The sequence below is a fragment of the Portunus trituberculatus genome, chromosome 28, assembly GCF_017591435.1.
Source record: "Portunus trituberculatus isolate SZX2019 chromosome 28, ASM1759143v1, whole genome shotgun sequence".
Taxonomy (NCBI): Eukaryota; Metazoa; Arthropoda; class Malacostraca; order Decapoda; family Portunidae; genus Portunus; species Portunus trituberculatus.
This window is the reverse complement of record NC_059282.1, coordinates 295,063-314,564: the sequence shown is the minus strand read 5'-3', so window position 1 is coordinate 314,564 and position 19,502 is coordinate 295,063. Positions and strand designations below refer to the sequence as shown.

At 39.7% G+C, this 19,502-nt stretch overlaps 1 protein-coding gene across 5 annotated transcripts in view; it reads left to right on the top strand.

The window, feature by feature from the left end:
* LOC123510116 (sentrin-specific protease 1-like) overlaps positions 1-16,739 on the top strand; it is a 181,198-nt gene extending 164,459 nt beyond the window's left edge. For all 5 annotated transcript variants that reach the window (XM_045264931.1, XM_045264930.1, XM_045264932.1 and 2 more), the window contains one exon: positions 16,496-16,739. In XM_045264931.1, the coding sequence (XP_045120866.1) occupies positions 16,496-16,654 (159 nt within the window). In that variant the 3' untranslated portion in view covers positions 16,655-16,739. The remainder of the gene's footprint in view (positions 1-16,495) is intronic.
* Positions 16,740-19,502: the final 2,763 nt, after the last annotated feature.

Below are 19,502 nucleotides of genomic sequence, written 5' to 3'. Positions count from 1 at the left end.
TTCATTAGTTTCTGCTCTGATCTTTAGCACTTCTGCCTTTCCCATACCTTCTTTCACTTGATCCACCTTTATATCTTTTTTAACCAGCAACATCACTCCTCCTCCCATCTTACCTACTCTATTTCTTTTCCAAACATTATATTTCCCTTCTCCAACCATCATCAGGTCTTCTCCCTCTCTCAGTTTTGTTTCAGTAAGACCCACAATATCTGGGTTCTTGTCCCTCAAGTAATCGTTGAGTTCTAAAATCCCGATATCACTCCATTTATGTTGGAATACATTACATTCGCTCATACGTAAGTTTCTTTAGTCCTTTCTTACTGTACTTTTCTGGGTTATGAACCACTTCCTCAGTCTCATATCCAAGATTCTCCAGAAAAACTCTTTCTTCTCCTCTTCTGTCCTCTCTTCATTTTTTTCAAAGCCTCCTTTCTCAACTCATTTAACATTTCTCTTTCCTTTTCACCGAGATCTCTTCTCAACCAAATCTTCCTTGTTGTTTCCTGCTGGGCTAGCCTCCATGACTTCTCCACCAATTCATCCACATCCTTTTGAGACTTAAATTTGATTCTTATTGGCCTCATACCTTTTCCTGTGAACTTTCCAATTCTATGGAAGTCCTCTATTTCTTGTACTAAGTCTTTTCCCTCCTGCACCACATCAATGCTATTATTTACCACCTCTTTATTAATGATATTCCTTAACTCCAAATATCACAACACATCTCTTTTTGTCAACGGTTTCCCTCACCAATGTCTCATTTGACTTAACCCATACAGCGTCAGCAGATCTGAGATTTTGTGATTTTGCTGGCCATCCTAAACCAGTCTTAAATGATGTGAAACAAATGAAAATGACAGTCGTTCCTCCCAGAACTGACTGGGAGTGGTATTAATTGGTGCGAGATGTTTTGCGCTAAGGTTAGTGACTTAGCAAAGCCTTATGTGACTAGTTTATTCGCTTCCTCGTTTCTCACCAGTTGATCCCCGAGTTGGACACATGCATGATATCGTTCCTGAGTTGAAAGAAAAACAATATGTCATGTTTTGCTGTTTGGGAGTGTTTGTGGCTAAAAATAGACACGAGATACCATGATGGAGTTGCCTTTCGGGGTGCAAATATTTTCCGAGTAATATGTACTTGTTTTTCCTTATAACAAAGCGATTGGGAAATTCTTATTTGTCATACAAAGTTTTCACTACCACAATATAACAGTTACCAAAAACATCTGAAATGGTAAGAGTAAGTAATGGAAATTACGCTGAGATCATAATAGCGGAGTTGAGGCGTCAGTTTCCCGCTACACCGAGCTGAAGGCAGCAGAAACTGCTAAAGTTCAGATATATAATAAATAAATACAGGAAGCATTCATGTTAGCAGGGACGAGGAGGCATTATTTGGTTTTAGAAAAGGGCGTTCATGCACGACAAACCTGATATGTTACTATTCGAGGGTGATAGATGTAATACAGGAAAGAGATGGTTGGGCTGATGGAATATATCTGGATTTAAAAAAGGCCTTTGATAAGGTACCACACCGGAGACTGATCTGGAAACTTGAAATGGTAGGAGGAGTGCATGGCAGTTTACTAAAATGGATGGAAGACTTTTTGGTAGGAAGAGAATGAGAACAATAATTAAGGACAGACCATCAGAATGGGGCTTGGTGGAGAGTGATGTGAAGAAATATAGTTTCCCACAAAGATGTGTGGAGGTGTGGAATGGTTTGAGTGATGAGGTGGTGTCAGCAAGGAGTGTGCATAGTTTTAAAGGAAAGTTGGATGTGTGTAGATATGGAGACGGGGCCACACGAGTATGATACCCAGGCCCTATAAAATTACAACTAGGTGAATACAACTAGGTGAATACACACACACACACACACACACACACGGGACATCGTCGATGGCGGATGTGGTCGCTGAGCTCCAGAGCAATCATCTCTAATTCTACAGTTACCATTGCCTAAGAGTAACCAAGGTGGGAAAGGAGCTGGTAATGTTTGTCCCGTCTCCATATAGTCATGTTAACTGTTGATTAGCAAAATAATGTCCAGGGAAGGTGAATATAGACTGTAGCCTGCGTTTGAGCCATCAGCTGGTTTGTTTACATCTGCGCAACATGGCGGCCGTGAACTCGAAAGATGAATCAGACTTCACAGGATTTCAAGGAATAATGGAGAAGAGCGCTTATGTGAAGAAAATTCTGGAGTTGGAAGGTAAAATTGAAAAACTGTTTGAAAAGTATGGGGGCCTGGAAACGAGTTATGACAATGTAATGAAAGAGTGTGCCGATATGAAGAAGGAAAATGAAGTACTGAAAGAGGAAGTTAAGCTAATTAAAGTGAATTGCGAAAAATGTGGAGAATCTCTAGGAAAAGTGATGGAGAAGCAGGCTGAATGGAAAAAAAGTCAGGAAGTGGAAAGAAAGGAGGTAAATTACAAAGTTGCAAGTCTGGAAAAGGAAATCAAAGAGTCTGGGGAGAAAACTTTGGGCCTTGCTGAAATTATAGATCAACAGATCATAGAAGAGAAGATTGCTGAGAAAGTGGTGAAGGTTATTAAATCAAATGAGACATTGGTGAGGGAAACTGTAGACAAAAAGAGATGTGTGGTGATATTTGGTGTGGAGGAGGATAAGACACCGAGTAAAATGGAGAGAGAGAAAACATAAAAAGGTGATAAATAATATCATTAATGTGGTGCAGGAGGAGGAAAAGACCTAGTACAAGAAATAGAGGACTTCCATAGAATTGGAAAGTTCACAAGAGAAGGTATGAGGCCAATAAGAATCAAACTTAAGTCACAAAAGGATGTAGATGAATTGGTGGAGAAGTCATGGAGGCTAGCCCAGCAGGAAACAACAAGGAAGATTTGGTTGAGAAGAGATCTCGGTGAAAAGGAAAGAGAAATGTTAAATGAGTTGAGAAAGGAGGCTTTGAAAAAAATGAAGAGAGGACAGAAGAGGAGAAGAAAGAGTTTTCTGGAGAATCTTGGATATGAGACTGAGGAAGTGGTTCATAACCCAGAAAAGTACAGCAAGAAAGGACTAAAGAAACTTACGTATGAGCGGAATGTAATGTATTCCAACATAAATGGAGTGATATCGGGATTTTAGAACTCAACGATTACTTGAGGGACAAGAACCCAGATATTGTGGGTCTTACTGAAACAAAACTGAGAGAGGAGAAGACCTGATGATGGTTGGAGAAGGAAATATAATGTTTGGAAAAGAAATAGAGTAGGTAAGATGGGAGGAGGAGTGATGTTGCTGGTCAAAAAAGATATAAAGGTGGATCAAGTGAAAGAAGGTATGGGAAAGGCAGAAGTGCTAAAGATCAGAGCAGAAACTAATGAAGGAAAAAGAGGCACTACATAGTGGTGTACGTACCACCTAAGACAAATGCATGGTCAGTACAGGAATATGAAGAAATGATAAGTGATACAGGAACATGTCTGGAAGAAATGTTGGGTGGCTGTGAACGAACTATAATGATGGGAGATTTTAATTGTAAAGAGGTGTGTTGGGAGGACTGGTCAATGGAAGGATCAGAGACAACATGGGGAAATACACTATTGACACTGGCAATGGAAAATGTGTTAACTCAGTGGGTCAAAGAAGATACTAGGTTTGGAGGAGAGGAGCATCGTCAAGACTGGACTTGGTCTTTAGTACAGAGCCAATGGTCATTGAGGAGATGAGGGTGGAGTGCCCTTTAGCAAAGAGTGATCATGCAGTTTTGGAGTTCAAGGTGATAGATGAAGAGAAATCTAGAAGAAATGAAGAATATAAAGTGGGAAGATGGAATTATGCCAAGACAGATTTTGGAAACCTAAAGAAATTCTTTCAAGAGACAAATTGGATGAAATTCAAGAGTGCTAAGGGAGCAAATGAAAAGTGGAAGGAATTTATAAATATATACAAAGAAGGTGAGAAAAAATTTGTACCAATAAGACAACATAGAGAAGTTGGAAAGCAGGACTGGTTTAACGATAGATGTGAAAAGGCTAGAACAAGAAAAGAGGATGCATGGAAGAGGTGGAGAAGGAAAAGACGGATTAAGCAGTGGGAAAGTTACAAAAGAGCAAGAAATGAATATGTGTTGATTAGAAGAGAAGAAAGAAAGAAACAAGAAAAGGATATAATTGATAAATGTAAAGACCAACCAAGGCTTTTTACAGACATGTGAACAACAACATCAAAAATAGAGAAAGTATTGAAAGTTTAGAAGTAAATGGAGTATGCAGTGAAGATCCCAGGAAATGGCAGAGGCTATGAATGGATGCTTTCGGAAGGTATTCACAAAGGAGACTGCTTTTGACAAACCACTGGTAATGGAACAGAAAGGGATTATGAAGGAGTTTCAAGTAACTGTGGAGGAGATCAAGAATATGATGGGGAGTTTAGAAGTGAGAAAAGCTGTGGGACCTGATGGGGTATCAGGATGGATTTTAAGAGAATGCAGGAGCAACTGGCAGAAAAAGTTTGTGAAGTAATTGATGCCTCATTAAGGGAAGGTGTAGTGCCCCAAGACTGGAAAAGAGCTAACATTGTCCCAATCTATAAATCAGGTAACAAGAGAGACCCATTGAATTATAGACCAGTGTCACTTACAAGTGTGGTAGCTAAGATGTGTGAGAGGGTGGTGAAGAATAGATGGACAGACTTCTTGGAGAAAAATGACATACTTTGTGAGTGTCAATTTGGTTTTAGAAAAGGGCGTTCATGCACGACAAACCTGATATGTTACTATTCGAGGGTGATAGATGTAATACAGGAAAGAGATGGTTGGGCTGATGGAATATATCTGGATTTAAAAAAGGCCTTTGATAAGGTACCACACCGGAGACTGATCTGGAAACTTGAAATGGTAGGAGGAGTGCATGGCAGTTTACTAAAATGGATGGAAGACTTTTGGTAGGAAGAGAAATGAGAACAATAATTAAGGACAGACCATCAGAATGGGGCTTGGTGGAGAGTGGAGTTCCACAGGGATCAGTGTTGGCACCAGTAATGTTCGCGGTCTACATAAATGACATGGTGGATGGGGTGTCCAGTTATGTGAGCCTATTTGCAGACGATGCAAAATTGTTAAGAAAAGTGAGATGTGACAAAGATTGCGAACTACTCCAGGAAGACTTGGACAGAATATGGAAATGGAGCTGTACATGGCAAATGGAGTTCAACACGACAAAATGCAAGAAAATAGAGTTTGGCAAGAGTGAAAGAAGAATCAGGAGTATGTACAAGATAGGAAATGAAGACATAAAAACCAGTCATGAAGAAAAAGACCTTGGGGTGACAATTACCAATGACCTATCGCCAGAGAGACATATAAACAAAATAATTGGAGAAGTATTGAACTTATTGAGGAACATAAGAGTGGCGTTCGTATATTTAGATGAAGAAATGATGAAGAAAATAATTACTGCAATGATAAGACCGAGGCTTGAATATGCAACAATACAATGGGCTCCGAAATTAAAGAAACACATAAGGAAACTAGAGAAAGTACAGAGGGCTGCAACAAAAATGGTGCCTGACTTAAGAGATTTGACTTATGAAGACAGACTGAAAAGAATGCAACTTCCGACCCTGGAAAACAGAAGAGAAAGGGGAGACCTGATAGCAATATACAGAGTGATGATTGGCATGGAAAAAATGGATAGGGAAGATCTGTGTATGTGGAATGAAAGAATGTCGAGAGGGCATGGGAAAAAACTAAAAATGGCCACTTATAGGAGAGATGTGAAAAAATATAGCTTCCCTCATAGAAGGGTGGAAGCATGGAATAGTTTAGACGTGGAAGTGGTCAACGCAAGGAATATTCATGATTTTAAGAAAAAGCCGGACATTAATAGATATGGAGACGGGACAACACGAGCATAGCTCTTTTCCCGTATGTTACAATTAGGTAAATACAATTACACACACACACACACACACACACACACACACACACACCCTTCACTTAAAATTCAAAATTCAAAATGGTGACTCCAAATCCAGCCTCGGAGTTCCCTTCTGGGGAGGGAACCAGAAGTGTCCCCAGGTCGGACTGCTCTCCTAGTCACGACCCAAAATGTCTTGACACCTCCCTTGACTTTTGCTTCATTAACTTCTGCAACATTCATGGTCTTTGATCTAATTTTGAATCTGTAGAACACCACCTCTCCTCTACTTAAGTTCATCTTTTCCTCACTGAAACACAGCTGTCTGAGGCAACTGACAGTAACCTCTTTTCTGTTTCTTCCTACTTTCTCTATCCTTATTTTTTTTATCCAAAGCTGGTTGTTGCGTCTACGTGCGCAACAACTAACTTGCTCACGTGCCCACACTCTAATCTTACTTTTCCACCATTTAGCTTTGACTCAATTGTCACTCTCTAACTAGATTTATCTGTGCTGTCTATCTCTCTTCTAATTCCTCTGACTATAATAAATTCTTTGACTATTTAACTTCTAAAGCGAAACACATTCTGTCTTTCTACCCTTTCACGGAGATCTCCATCCTTGGAGATTTCAATGTTCACCACCAGCTTTGACTTTCCTCTCCTTTCACTGACCATCTTGGTGATCTAGCCTTCAACTTTGCTCTCTTCCATGACCTAAAGCAACTGGTGCAACACCCTGCTCATATTCCTGACCTTCTTGGAGGTACGCCCAACATTCTTGAACTTTTCCTTACCTCCAATCCTTTTGCGTATGCTGTTACCCTATTTTCTCCGTTGGGCTCCTCTGACCACAATCTCATTTATGTATTTCATCCTATTTTTCCAATCCCTCTTCAGGATCCCCCAAAGCAGAGATGCTTCTGGCGTTTTGCCTTTGACAGATGGAGGAACTGAGGAGGTATTATGCTGAATTTCCCTGGAATGATTACTGTTTCTGTGTCAGAGACCCATCTTTGTGTGTTGAATGCATGGAGGCGTACATTCCTCATTCTTTTTCTCAACATAAATCTTCTAAACCTTGGTTTACCACAGCCTGTTCTTGTGCTATACAAGATAGAGAGGTTTCCCACAATAGGTACTTCAGCCTTCCATCTCTTGAATCTCGTGCACTTTATATTTCTGCCCAGAATCATGCCAAGTCTGTTCTTCAACTTGCCAAACACTCTTTCAGAAATAGAAAATGTCAGAAACTTTCAAACTCAAACGCCTCTCGTAACTTCTGGCATCTGGCCAAAAGCATTCTAATAACTTTACTTCTTCATCTTTCCCTCCTGTCTTTCATCCTAATGGCACCACTACCATCTCTTCTGTCTCTTAACATGAACTCTTCTCTCAAACCTTTGCAAACAACTCTGCCTTGGATGATTCTGGGCTTGCTCCGTCTCCTCCTCCCTCTGACTATTTTATGGCCACAATTAAAGTTCTTCGTAATGATGTTTTCCATTCCCTCGCTGGCCTAAATCCTCGGAAGGGTTATGGACCTGATGGTGTCACACGTATTGTTCTCAAAAACTGCACTTCCATGCTTGCACTTTGCTTAGCGAAACTCTTTCAACTATGGTTAACGACTTTTACCTCTCCTTGCTGGAAGTTTGCCTACATTTAGCCTGTTCCTAAAAAGGGTGACCTTTCTAATCCCTCAAACTACCGTCCTATAGCTTTAATCTCTTCCTTGTCTAAAGTTTTTTAATCTATCCTCAATAGAAAAATTCTTAAACATCTGTCATATCACAATCTTCAATCTGATCGTAAGTATGGTTTCCATTAAGGTCGCTTTACTGGTGATCTTCTGGTGTTCCTTACTTGAGTCTTGGTCATACTTTTACGAATATTTCATTGAAACTTTTCTGTCATGTTAGACATATCAAAAGCTTTTCATGGATTCTGGCACAAAGCTTTGATTTCAAAAGTGACCTCTTACAGTTTCTATCCTTCCCTTTGCAACTTTATCTCAGGTTTGCTTTTCGACTGTTTTATTGCAGCTGTGGTAAATGGCCACTGTTCTCTTAAATCTATTAACAGTGGTGTTCCTCAGGGTTCTGTCCTGTCACCCACTCTATTTACATTAATCATTAATGACCAAACTTCTTTATCCACTCCTACGCTAATGATACCACCCTACATCTTTCCATGTCCTCTCAGAGACACTCAACCCTTCAAGAAGTCTTCTGATCACACAGGGATGCCACAGAACACCTGACTTCTGATCTTTCTAAGATTTCTGATTGGGGCAGAGAAAACTTAGTAGTGTTCAATGCCTCAAAAGCTCAATTCCTCCATCTATCAACTTGACACAACCTTCCAGGCAACTATCTCCTCTTCGTCAATAACACTCAACCGTCTCCTTCTTCCACACTGAATATCCTCGGCCTGATCTTTACTCAAAATCTTAACAGGAAACTTCACATCTCATCTCTTGCTAAAATAGGGTTGCTATATATGAACTATCAAAATTCCGGACACTTTCACTAACACCTGATTATGGTCCTGATATGATACTGGAAAACATGTAAATTAATTAAAAGAAACTCATCTTATTTACCTTTGCATATGGCTGATAATCTTGAATTCTGTTTCTCCACGTAGCTTTTAGTTGCTGTCTTCTAACTCTTCTTCAACCACTGCATGTGTTGCTTGATGTGCCAATGCATATTTTTCTGTAGATCTATATTTTTAAGTAGTTCCTTGTTAGAGTTTAAAAAGTTGAAGTCAACGCAAGAGAGATCTCGGTCATTGTACTGTACAGTCAGAATACCTTTCATTGTATCAACACTCATCTTGTTCCTTTCCTTCGTCCACTGACTGTACCAGCAAAAATAATCGCAAATTAGCATTGTGGGATGTTACAGCAAAAAAGAATTGTGCAATTCTGAGCAGTTCTGAGTGGCATTCAATATTCTTTGATGCTTCAAAGTATTTGGTCCATTTTTTATGTGCTGGTAATTTACTGAAGTCTTCATCTTTCTTGTTCCTTTCTACAAACTGCCTCAAGTTACAAACTTGGTCAAAACACTTTACATCATCAAGCTCTACTCCCTTGTCTATCAAGTATACATACAATACAAGGTTCCACATTAGTCCAGTTTGGTATTTGACTCAAGACCATCCACTTGAAACAAGAGAACTCTTCCATTAGTTTCATCCGCTTAACTAAGTACTCTGAGCAATCGTTGTACAGGTTAACTACTTCAACACGGAACCTGTTAGACTCTTCTTCTTTTCTTTCTGTGTGCTTCTGAGCAATTAGCTAGTCCTTTAACTTTTAAAGACATGAAATGCTGGTAAATCTTTCTTTCTGTAAGTACTTTACACACAGACTCCAAATTTGTCAGCACTTCTACAACAGAGTTACTTTCCTTTTCAATTGTTTGAATATGTGTGTGAAATACAGCCATTAAAGAGTGCATGTGCCAGAGGTAAATCTTGCTCATTTCATTTTCAAAGAATTTTCTGATTACTGTTGGTGGTTGCTCTTGTGAAAGAATGAAGAACTTAAGAGCAGGAAACATCTCTATCAGCCTTGTGATGCCAGGAAATAGTGACAGCCAACGACTCTTAGTATGAGAGAGAAGTTTCCTGTAGTCAACCTCAGCAAATTCTCAATACTCCTTTAGTTTTTCAGTGCGAACTGTGTAGATATGAAAATACTGATAAATCTTATTGATAATTTTTTCAATATCAATATCCATTCTTTCTGCTCCATGATGAACAGTTATTCAGAATATGTGCTGGGCAACTTACTCCATTTAATGACTTTTCCAACATTTTCAGATTTGCAAACACATTAATCCCTTCTTCGTTACACTTGAGTCCTCCAAACATTAAATTGCAGTTGTCACCTGTAAATGCCACACAGTTTTTATTAAGTCCATGTTTATCTAGGGTTTCTTTTACATATTTGGCAATAATGTCTGCAGTCTCATTTGGGGTGTTCTTAAACTCAATCAGTTTTGACTGTAAACCACCATTCTTCCAGTCAAAGTACTGAATGATTACAGGAAACAGCTTTAATGCATCGTGATTACTACCATCTGTAGCAATTCCACAGTATACTACTTCATCTTCTTTGAGGCTTTTTAAGGCAACATCAACAAAATGAGGTGCAAGCACAGCTTTTATAATAGCTGCTGTCTTTGTTCGAGCACTAGAAAACTTTCTTTCCACCTCAGAATAAGGAGAAGTTTTTTTTTTCAGCAAAACAGATAAGAAACTACCGTAATGTTTGACAGTGTGAAATGCATAAGCACCTTCTGCAGCACTGACATCTTCAGCTTCACTTCCTGGTTGAACAAAATAATGTGTCATCTTCATTGATGAACCCTCTTCTTGCACTGCTATCTTATGTTTCTCAGATCTCACATGTGACTGCAAGTCATTAATGCCTTTATGTGCCAGTGAGATAAATGTTCCTTGTTTACCCACCAAACACTCAGCTTCCCACTCATCCCTGCCTTTTTTTTAAGCACGAGAGTTTGTTTTGCATCTCTGCAGCGAATTTACACTTTCGTTTGGGCATCTTGACAAGAACAAGTAATAGTTGTAATAACAAGGTCACAAGTCCACAAACAGTAATCCAAACTGACCCCTATCAGAGCTGGTTAAAGACTGGGGCACGACGTGAGGCGGAGTTGGGAATGCTACGAGCACCGACTTCATACAGGACCCATACATGTCAGAGTCTTGACTGAATCCAAACCAAAGCAGCTGCCACTCGGTGAACCCCTCTCTCTCTCTCTCTCCATCATTTCAACCCAAGAAAATGTAATAAATGTGATTTTTTAACAGTTATTGATGGAAGGTGAAATTCTGGACATTCGAGGGATTTTCAAAAATCCCCCCAGACGCAGATTTTATCTGAATTCCAGACATGTCCGGGAAAATCCGGATGTATGGCAACCCTATGCTAAAACAACTTCCATGAAGGTAGACGTTCTGCAACGTCTCTGCCAGTTTTTCTCACCCCTCCAACTGTTAACTCTGTACAAGGGCCTTAGCCGTCCTTGTATAGAGTACTCTTCGCACGTTAGGGGGCCTCTAATCACACAGTTTTATTTGATTGGATGGAAACAAAAGCTTTTCGTCTCATCAACGCCCCTCGTCTGACTGACTAGTCAGTCTTCAGCCTTTTTCTCGCCGCAAAAATGTTGTATCTCTTTCTATCTTTTATCGCTATTTTCATGTTAACTTCTCTACTGATCTTGCTAAGGGCACGTCTCCCTTCCTGTGGCTTCACTGCACAAGGCTTTCTTCTTTCTCTTACTCGAATTATGCCCAACTTTCTAAAGCAAGAGTTAACCAGTATTCTCAATCATTCATACCTTTCCCTGGTAAACTCTGGAACTCCCTACCTGCTGCTGTATTTCCATCTTCCTACGACATGATTTCTTTTATGAAGGAATTCTCAAGAAGGTGAGATGTGAAGTTTACAGTTAAGATTATTAGTGAAGGACAAACCGAGGATATTCAGTGCATAAGAGGGAGACAGTTGAGTGTCACTGAAGAAGAGGGGATACTTGTATGGAAGGTTGTGTCAAGTTGATGTGTGAAAGAATTGAGTTTTTGAGTCATTGAACACAACTAAGTTTTCTCTGCCCCGATGAAAAATCTTAGAAAGATCAGAAATCAGGTGTTCTGTGATGTCCCTATGTGATCTGATATATATATATATATATATATATATATATATATATATATATATATATATATATATATATATATATATATATATATATATATATATATATATATGAGTGATGAGGGTGGTAGACAAAATTCAGACTGACCCAGGAGCACTTTATTACACTAACATTTTGACAAAAGTCTTCTTCAGAGAAATACTGTCCTGTCTGACCGTGGAACGCAGTTCACCTCGGCCTTGATTGAGGAACTACATTGACTACTCGGAGTCAAACCCGTGTTTACTACTCCTTATCATCCCAGTGGCAATGGTCGCATCGAAAGGCTGCACAGTCATTTGAAATCCATCCTAAAGAAGCTCTGCAGTGGGAGACCACGTGATTGGCATAGATATCTAATACCAATCTTGTTTGCCCTTAGAGAAACTCCCAGTGACAGGAGAGGATTCTCACCCTTCGAGCTACTCTATGGATGCAGCATCCGTGGTCCTCTCTCTGTGCTTCGCGACCTCTGGGAAAATGAGACACTCCCACAAGATGAACGGACCAGCTTCCAGTATGTTCTAGAGCTTCGACAGAAACTGGAGGAGTGCAGCAAGATTGCTGTTCAGATCGCAGAGGTAAGCAGCCGCCTATACAAGACCTACTTCGACCACAAATCACAAGATAGGAACTTCAAGCCAGAAGAAGAGGTCCTTATCCTGCTACCCAGTGATACCAGCAAGCTCCTTGTGTCCTGGAAAGGCACTTATACGATCATGGAGAAAAGGGGTAAGGTTGACTATCTTGTTGATGTTCCCCAAGGGCCTAAAGTCTTCCGCGTTAATATTTTAAAGAAATACCATCGCCGACCCCAAAGTTCATTGTGTTAAGGTCCTGGATGAAGCTACTACGCTAGAAGCACTCTCAGCACCCGGGAAGGATGGACCAGCCGTTATGAGGACCCGCTTCCCGATGAAGTGTTCCACACCCTGACGACACAGAGCTCCTCGGACTTCTTTGATCTTCGGCCTCATATAGAAGCCCTCACCTTGGAACAGGATTTCAGTATTGAAGACCTTTTGGGTGAGTTTACGGATGTATTTTTCGATATTCCAGGTCACTGCACTACCTTGGAACATGACATCACTCTTACCACGACCGACCGAGTGCAGAGTAAGGTGTATCCGATCCCTATTAATATCCAGCCATCTTTCAGACAGGAAGTTGAGACACTCTTTCAACAGGGGATTATTCAATGCTCATCCTCTCCCCACTGTTCTCCTGTTCTAATGGTCCTACCATATGGCCATTGACTATCGTCAGTTAAACTCCATCACTGTTTTCCATGCAGAACCCACTTGCAACATTACTGAAGACTTACATAAATTCTCGGGATCCAAGTATTTCAGCGAGTTAGATCTGTGTAAAGCTTATTATCAAGTACCTCTTACCGACAGGGCCAAAGCTCTCACTGCCTTTCCAACCCACCTTGGGTTAATGGAGTTTCGTTGTATGCCCTTCGGGCTCTCTACTTCCTGTGCTACCTACATTCGCCTCATGCGCCTTGTACTCACTGGACTATCCAACGTTTCCTTCTATTTTGATAATATTTTTGTTTACTCAAAAGACTGGCCTACACATCTTCAGGCTTTGGAAGGTGTTCTTCAACGGCTGAGAGAACATCATTTCACCATCAAGCCATCTAAGTGTCGTTTTGGTGTATCCTCCATCCACTACCTCGGATTCATCGTCGACAGTACAAACCTTCGGCCTCAACATGATAAGACGAAGGATATCTCTATCATGCTTCCACCTACCACCAAGAAGCTTCTCAAAGCTTTCCTTGGACTTTTTCTTTATTAAATTCTGCAACATTCATGGTCTTAGATCTAATTTACAATCTGAAGAACACGACCTTTCCTCTACTAAACTTGATCTTCTTTTCCTCGCTGAAACACAGCTGTCTGTGACAATTGACAGTAGCCCGTGTTCTTTTCCCTCCTACTTTCTCTATTCTCATTTTTGCTCCAAAGCTGGATGTTGCATCTATTTGTGCAACGACCTAACTTGCTCTTGTGCCCATGCTCTTGAAGCTTCCAAGTTTTCCACCATCTGGCTTAGACTCAATAGTCATTCTCTAACTAAATTTATCTGTGCTGTCCATCTCTCCCCTAACTCCTCTGACTATAGTAAATTCTTTGACTATTAAACTTCCAAAGTGGAGTACATTCTGTTCCTCATCCCTTTTTGTAAAGATTGCATCCTTGGAGATTTCAGTGTTCACTGTTCAGCTTTGGCTTTCCTCTCCCTTCACTGACCATCTTGGTGAACTAGCCTTCAACTTTGCTATCTTTCATGACCTAGAGTAACTGGTGCAACACCCTACTCGTATGCCTAACCGTCTTGGAGATACACCCAACATTCTTGAACTTTTCCTTACCTCTATTCCTTCTGCTTATGCTGTTACTCTATCTTCTCCATTGGGCTCCTCTGGTCACAATCTTATTTCTGAATCTTGTCCTATTTCTCCAATTCTTCCTCAGGATCCCCCAAAACAGAGGTGCATTTGGCGATTTTGCCTCTGCAGGTTGGGGGGACCTGAGGAGGTATTATGCTGATTTTCCCTGGTATGATTACTGTTTCTGTACCAGAGACCCATCTCTGTGTGCTGAACGCATAACAGAGGTGATAGTGTCTGGAATGGAGGCGTACATTCCTCATTCTTTTTATCAACCTTATCCTTTTAAACCTTGGTTTAACACAGCCTGTTCTCGTGCTATACATGATTGAGAGGTTACCCTAGAGAAGGTACTTGAGGCTTCCGTATTCTGAATCTCATGCACTTTATATTTCTGCCTGGAATCATGCCAAGTCTGTTCTTCAACTTGCCAAACACTCTTTCATAAATAGAAAATGTCAGAAACTCCAACTTCACTCATGACTTCAGGCATCTGGCCTAAAATATCTCCAATAACTTTATTTCTTTTTCCTCCTTTATTTCATCCTGATGGCACTGCTGCCATCTCATCTGTCTCATAAACTGAACTTTTCTTTCAATTTTTTGCTAAATACTCCACCTTGGATGATTCTGGCTTTTCCTTCCTCTCTTCCTCCCTCAGACTATTTCATGCTTGCAATTAAAGTTCTTCGTAAAGATGTTTTCCATGCTTGCAGGCCTAAACCCTCGGAAGGCATATGGACCTGGTGGGGTCCCTCCTATTGTTCTCGAAAACTGTGCTTGCGTTCTTGCACCTTGCCTGGCTAAAGTCTTTCAACTATGCCTATCGACCTCTACCTTTCCTTCTTGCTGGAAGTTTGCCTACATTCAGCCTGTTCCTAAAAAGGCTGACCGTTCTAATCCCTCAAACTACCGTCCTATAGCTTTAATATTTTGCTTGTCTAAAGTTTTCTAATCTATCATCAATAGGAAGATTCTTAAACAATTGTCACTGCAATTCTCTATCTGAACTCCAGTATGGCTTCCATCAAGGTTGCTGTTTGCTGTCACGTTAGACATATCAAAAGCTTTTGATAGAATCTGGTACAAAGCTTTGATTTCAAAAGTGTCGTCTTAGTGTTTCTATCCTTCTCTCTGCAACTTTATCTCAAGTTTTCTTTCCAACCGTTCGTTCTATTGCAGCCATGGTAGATGGTCGCTGTTCTTCTCGTAAATCTGTTAAAAGTGGTGTTTTTCAAGGTTCTCTCCTATCACCTACCCTCTTCCTATTATTCATTATTGACCCTCTTAACCAAATTCCTTGTCCTATACACTCCTACGGTGATGATACTACCCTGTTTTACTTTTGTATTTTACATATATGCGTAGGTATGAATCATACCAACGTCTTTTATCAAGAGAAACATCGTCATTTCTCAAGTGTTTAAAGTTACCTGCATGTCACTATGGTACCCAGGTTCTTGGTGGTTACACCAAAGATGAGCTTGAGTGGTAATATGGGCTCTAATATGTGTACCACTATAGATAAAATTGCTTGCGCCATTAATAGGTCGAAGCTGAACAGCACTTCCCATACTCGTCAAGTATACCTAAAGGTGTTATAGGCCATAACATTAAAAAAAAAAAAAAAAAAAAAAAAAAACTAACACTCCTAGCTAACCTCATACTCCACATGTAAGTTATCCATTATCTGTGTTTGCATTAGCTGGGATATAGGAGGGCGAGTGATAAGATCTGAAAAGCTTCTACAAGATATATCTCAGCCATTTTGATGGCAGCTAGTTGAAAGACTTTTCAGAATCTGCCTGCCAATCACTTCTTCGAAAACATTCAATGCCAAAATGGTTACATCTTTGTTTTGGGCCAAGAAGTGGCCATAATGGATATGGTCTAGTTTCCCCAATAGAACATAACTTAGTCACAGGATTCCAATCTTTGCAAGACCTTTACTCAAGGTTACTTTGCATTGAGTTTGGGTTTTGAATAGGCACTTCAGGATACTGTATCCCAGTACATAGCACAAGTTAATAATCATGGTAATACATTATGTTTTGTGTATATATCATCTTCACCTGTACACCTCATTTCCCTCATAGACATAACTATTTCCCATAATTTTGTAATGAGCATAAGCTTTCGTAATAAGCATTGGAGTGTACTGGCACGGCTAAGATGGCTGCTGTACCCAAGAGCAGCTGTTACATTCAATTTAAAGGTGTATGTTTGTGTTATCTATTTTTGTGTTGTGAGTATGACTCACTGATTAAACAAAGCCAGAGCTATGTGTGATTCAGGTATATGAAAGTAAAAAATGTTTTGGTGACTAAATATACTATATTCTCATGATCAGCTTGGAAAAATTTTCCCTCTTATTATTGTATATGAACCCAGGATTTTTCTTGCATTGTTGCTTTTATTTCCTTGTTGCTTGTGGTGATTTATTGATTTATTTTTTACTCGTTTACAGGATATCCCACAGCAGATGAATGGCTCTGATTGTGGCATGTTTGCATGCAAGTTTGCTGACTACCTGTCTCGCCGAGCTAAGATTATGTTTGATCAACAACACATGCCTTACTTCCGAAGAAGAATGGTTTATGAAATCATTAGTGCTAAATTGCTTTAGTTCAGGAGTTTATGCAAGATGTATGAGTCATTTCTTTATATTTTTGCTGAAATGTATTGAAAGAAGAAATAAAGAAGACACTAATTTTGGTGTGTGAAATGTACCTCTATTGAATTTCATCAAATTTCAGAGAAAGCTCTACAGTCATCATTTAGGATAGATCCAAATGCCAATGTAATAATCATAAGATATTTCACACACTTATCTCCATCAGTTGGCACAGTTACCTTTTGACTAAGTACTATAACATTCACCTTTTGTATTATAGTGTGGGATCTTGAGTTTGGTGCTGTGTAAAAATACATTAGTTTTATACATTTCTTTAGTTTCTCTCTCTAGAACTTGTTGAAGATATGAACTATGATTGTTCAGTAGGGAAAAGTGGTCATGTTTAAAAAAAAAAAAAAAAATGGAAAGAATATGTGAAATTTATAGCTACAACATATCTAACCAAGGTAAGACTAATTTCAAACAAATGTGGAGATACTCAGGTGAAATGGACTGGAGCACTTTTATTGCAGCAGGAAGTTTGCAAAGGAAGTAGGAAGGATTCATCAGTAAATACAAAGAGGGAGTGAAAAGATATGTAACAAATGTAAGTACAAAAGCTGGTGTAATAGAAAATGCAAAGTAGCATCAGAAATGTGCGAAAAGATATGAGAAAGGTGGAGGAGAAAATACACAGAATATGAAGCAAAATTTCACAACTGTAAGAAATTAGCATTATTAGAGAATAAAAAGAAAGTTATGAGAAAGATGTTACGAAAAATATAAGGAGGAATCAAAACTATTTTTTTAGATCAAGTGCACAACAAAATTAGAAACAGAAGGATTAGATAGATCGAAAAGGAACATTGAAATGTGTGTGGCTAGGTAAAATTACATGGAGGTAGTAGACATCTACTGAAACGATAATTTACTCTGAGTGAGACAGCAGTACTAGTAGTGTGAACTTTTCATTAAAGCTAGTTATGATCTCGCTAAACATTTCCCTTTGTGTTTCACAACTCAAGGTGGCAGTCATTGCCTGCCCTGTAAAGACAACTCTCCTTCACATACAACTACATGCACCTATCACACACACACACACACACACACGCTCCATGGAGAGCGGACGTGCCTCCTGCGCAAGAGCGGCATCTAACTAACACTCCACACGTTGTTAAGCAATGTGCTTTTAGTGAGAATAGTTATTACTATTGAGGGGCGACCAGAGAGAGTGAACGAGTGTACAGAGTGAACGTAGCCTGGTGGCGTGTACATGGGAGTGATCGGAGGTGGGTGAACCTCCACACTCCAAACGACAGAGCGGGAACCCACAAAGGCCAGCCATAGCAGCCGCCAACGCATCCAACCACACACGTAGCTACCAGGCCTGGCCCCCAGTGACCACACACCCACATGTTCCCAGGAAGAGTAAGAAAAAATGGATAGACCGGTAAGGAATAAATTACCAAATTCAAAATATGTTGATGAGGCCCAGGGAGCAAAGTCGAAAGTGGCCAGTCAAAGCATGAGTCCAGCTTCAACAGGGGCAACATTGCAAGGCAGATTGGTAATGTTGGAGAAGAGATTTGAGGAGTTAATGAAGGAATTAAAAGTTCAGAGGAGTGAGGAGGAGCAGGATAGAGAATTCCGCAAGGCTTTGAAGGAAAGAGTTAAGAGACTGGAGGAAAATGAAAAAAGATTGGTGGATGAGAATACGCACTTGAAAGTGGAGGTTGAAAAATACAAGAGACGGTTGGAGGAGAAAATGGATAGAGTAGTAAAGGAGAAAGATAACTTTAAGGAAATGATTAGTGAGCAGAATGAAAGGCTTGAAAGGGAATGGGAACTGAAGAAAACACAATGGACTGAGTCGAGGGAAGCAGAGATGGTTGGATTACAAGAAATAATTAAAGATCAGTTGAAGGAAGACAAAAAAGAAAGGTCTAAGGAACTGGTTAATGTAATGAAGAATAAGGAAACATTGATAAGGGAAATAGCAGAAAAGAAGAAGAGTGTGTTAATATTTGGGATGAAAGAACAAAATATAACATATAAGCCTAAGAGAATTAAGGAAGAATTAAAAACGGTAAGAGATCTGTTCAAAAATCTAAATGATGATGAAAAAAAAGACCTACAAGAAGAAGTGGAAGAGATCCATAGACTGGGTCCGTATAAGAAGGGAGTGAGCAGACCGATTAAAGTAGTACTGAAGTCACAACAATCTGCGGAGGATATCCTATACAGAACATCAAAGTTAAGAGAGATAGAAGGTTGTAAAGAGGTGTTTGTGAGAAAGAATAGAAATGAGGAAGAGAGGAGAAGATATAAGGAATTGGTGGAAGAGGCGAGAAGGAAAAATGACGAGCGGTCTGAGGAAGAAAGAGGAAAGTTTTTTTGGAGATTTATAGGAGAGAGAGTCAGAAAGTGGTATGTGGAAAGAAGGAATACGGAGGAACTCCTAGAGGGAGCAGTGGGTGGACCGTAATGTATACTAATATAGATGGGATACTGTCAAGTAGATTGGAATTGCAAGACTATATGATGGTGGAGAAGCCTGATATAGTGTGTTTGACTGAGACAAAATTGCATGAAAAAACAAAGATAAATTTGGATAATAAATATAATATATGGAGAAAGGATAGGGAGAGTAAAGGTGGAGGAGGAGTTATGATTATGACGAATAAATAAATAAATGTGGATAAGGTTTGGTATGGGAAGAACAACGCAGAAGTGATAAGCATAAGGATAAAAAGTGATGGAAAAGAATTAATAGTCATGGTGACCTATGTATCTCCTAAAACAAATTCTTGGACATTAAGGGAATACGACAATATGATCAAGGATACTTTACAGAGTTTGG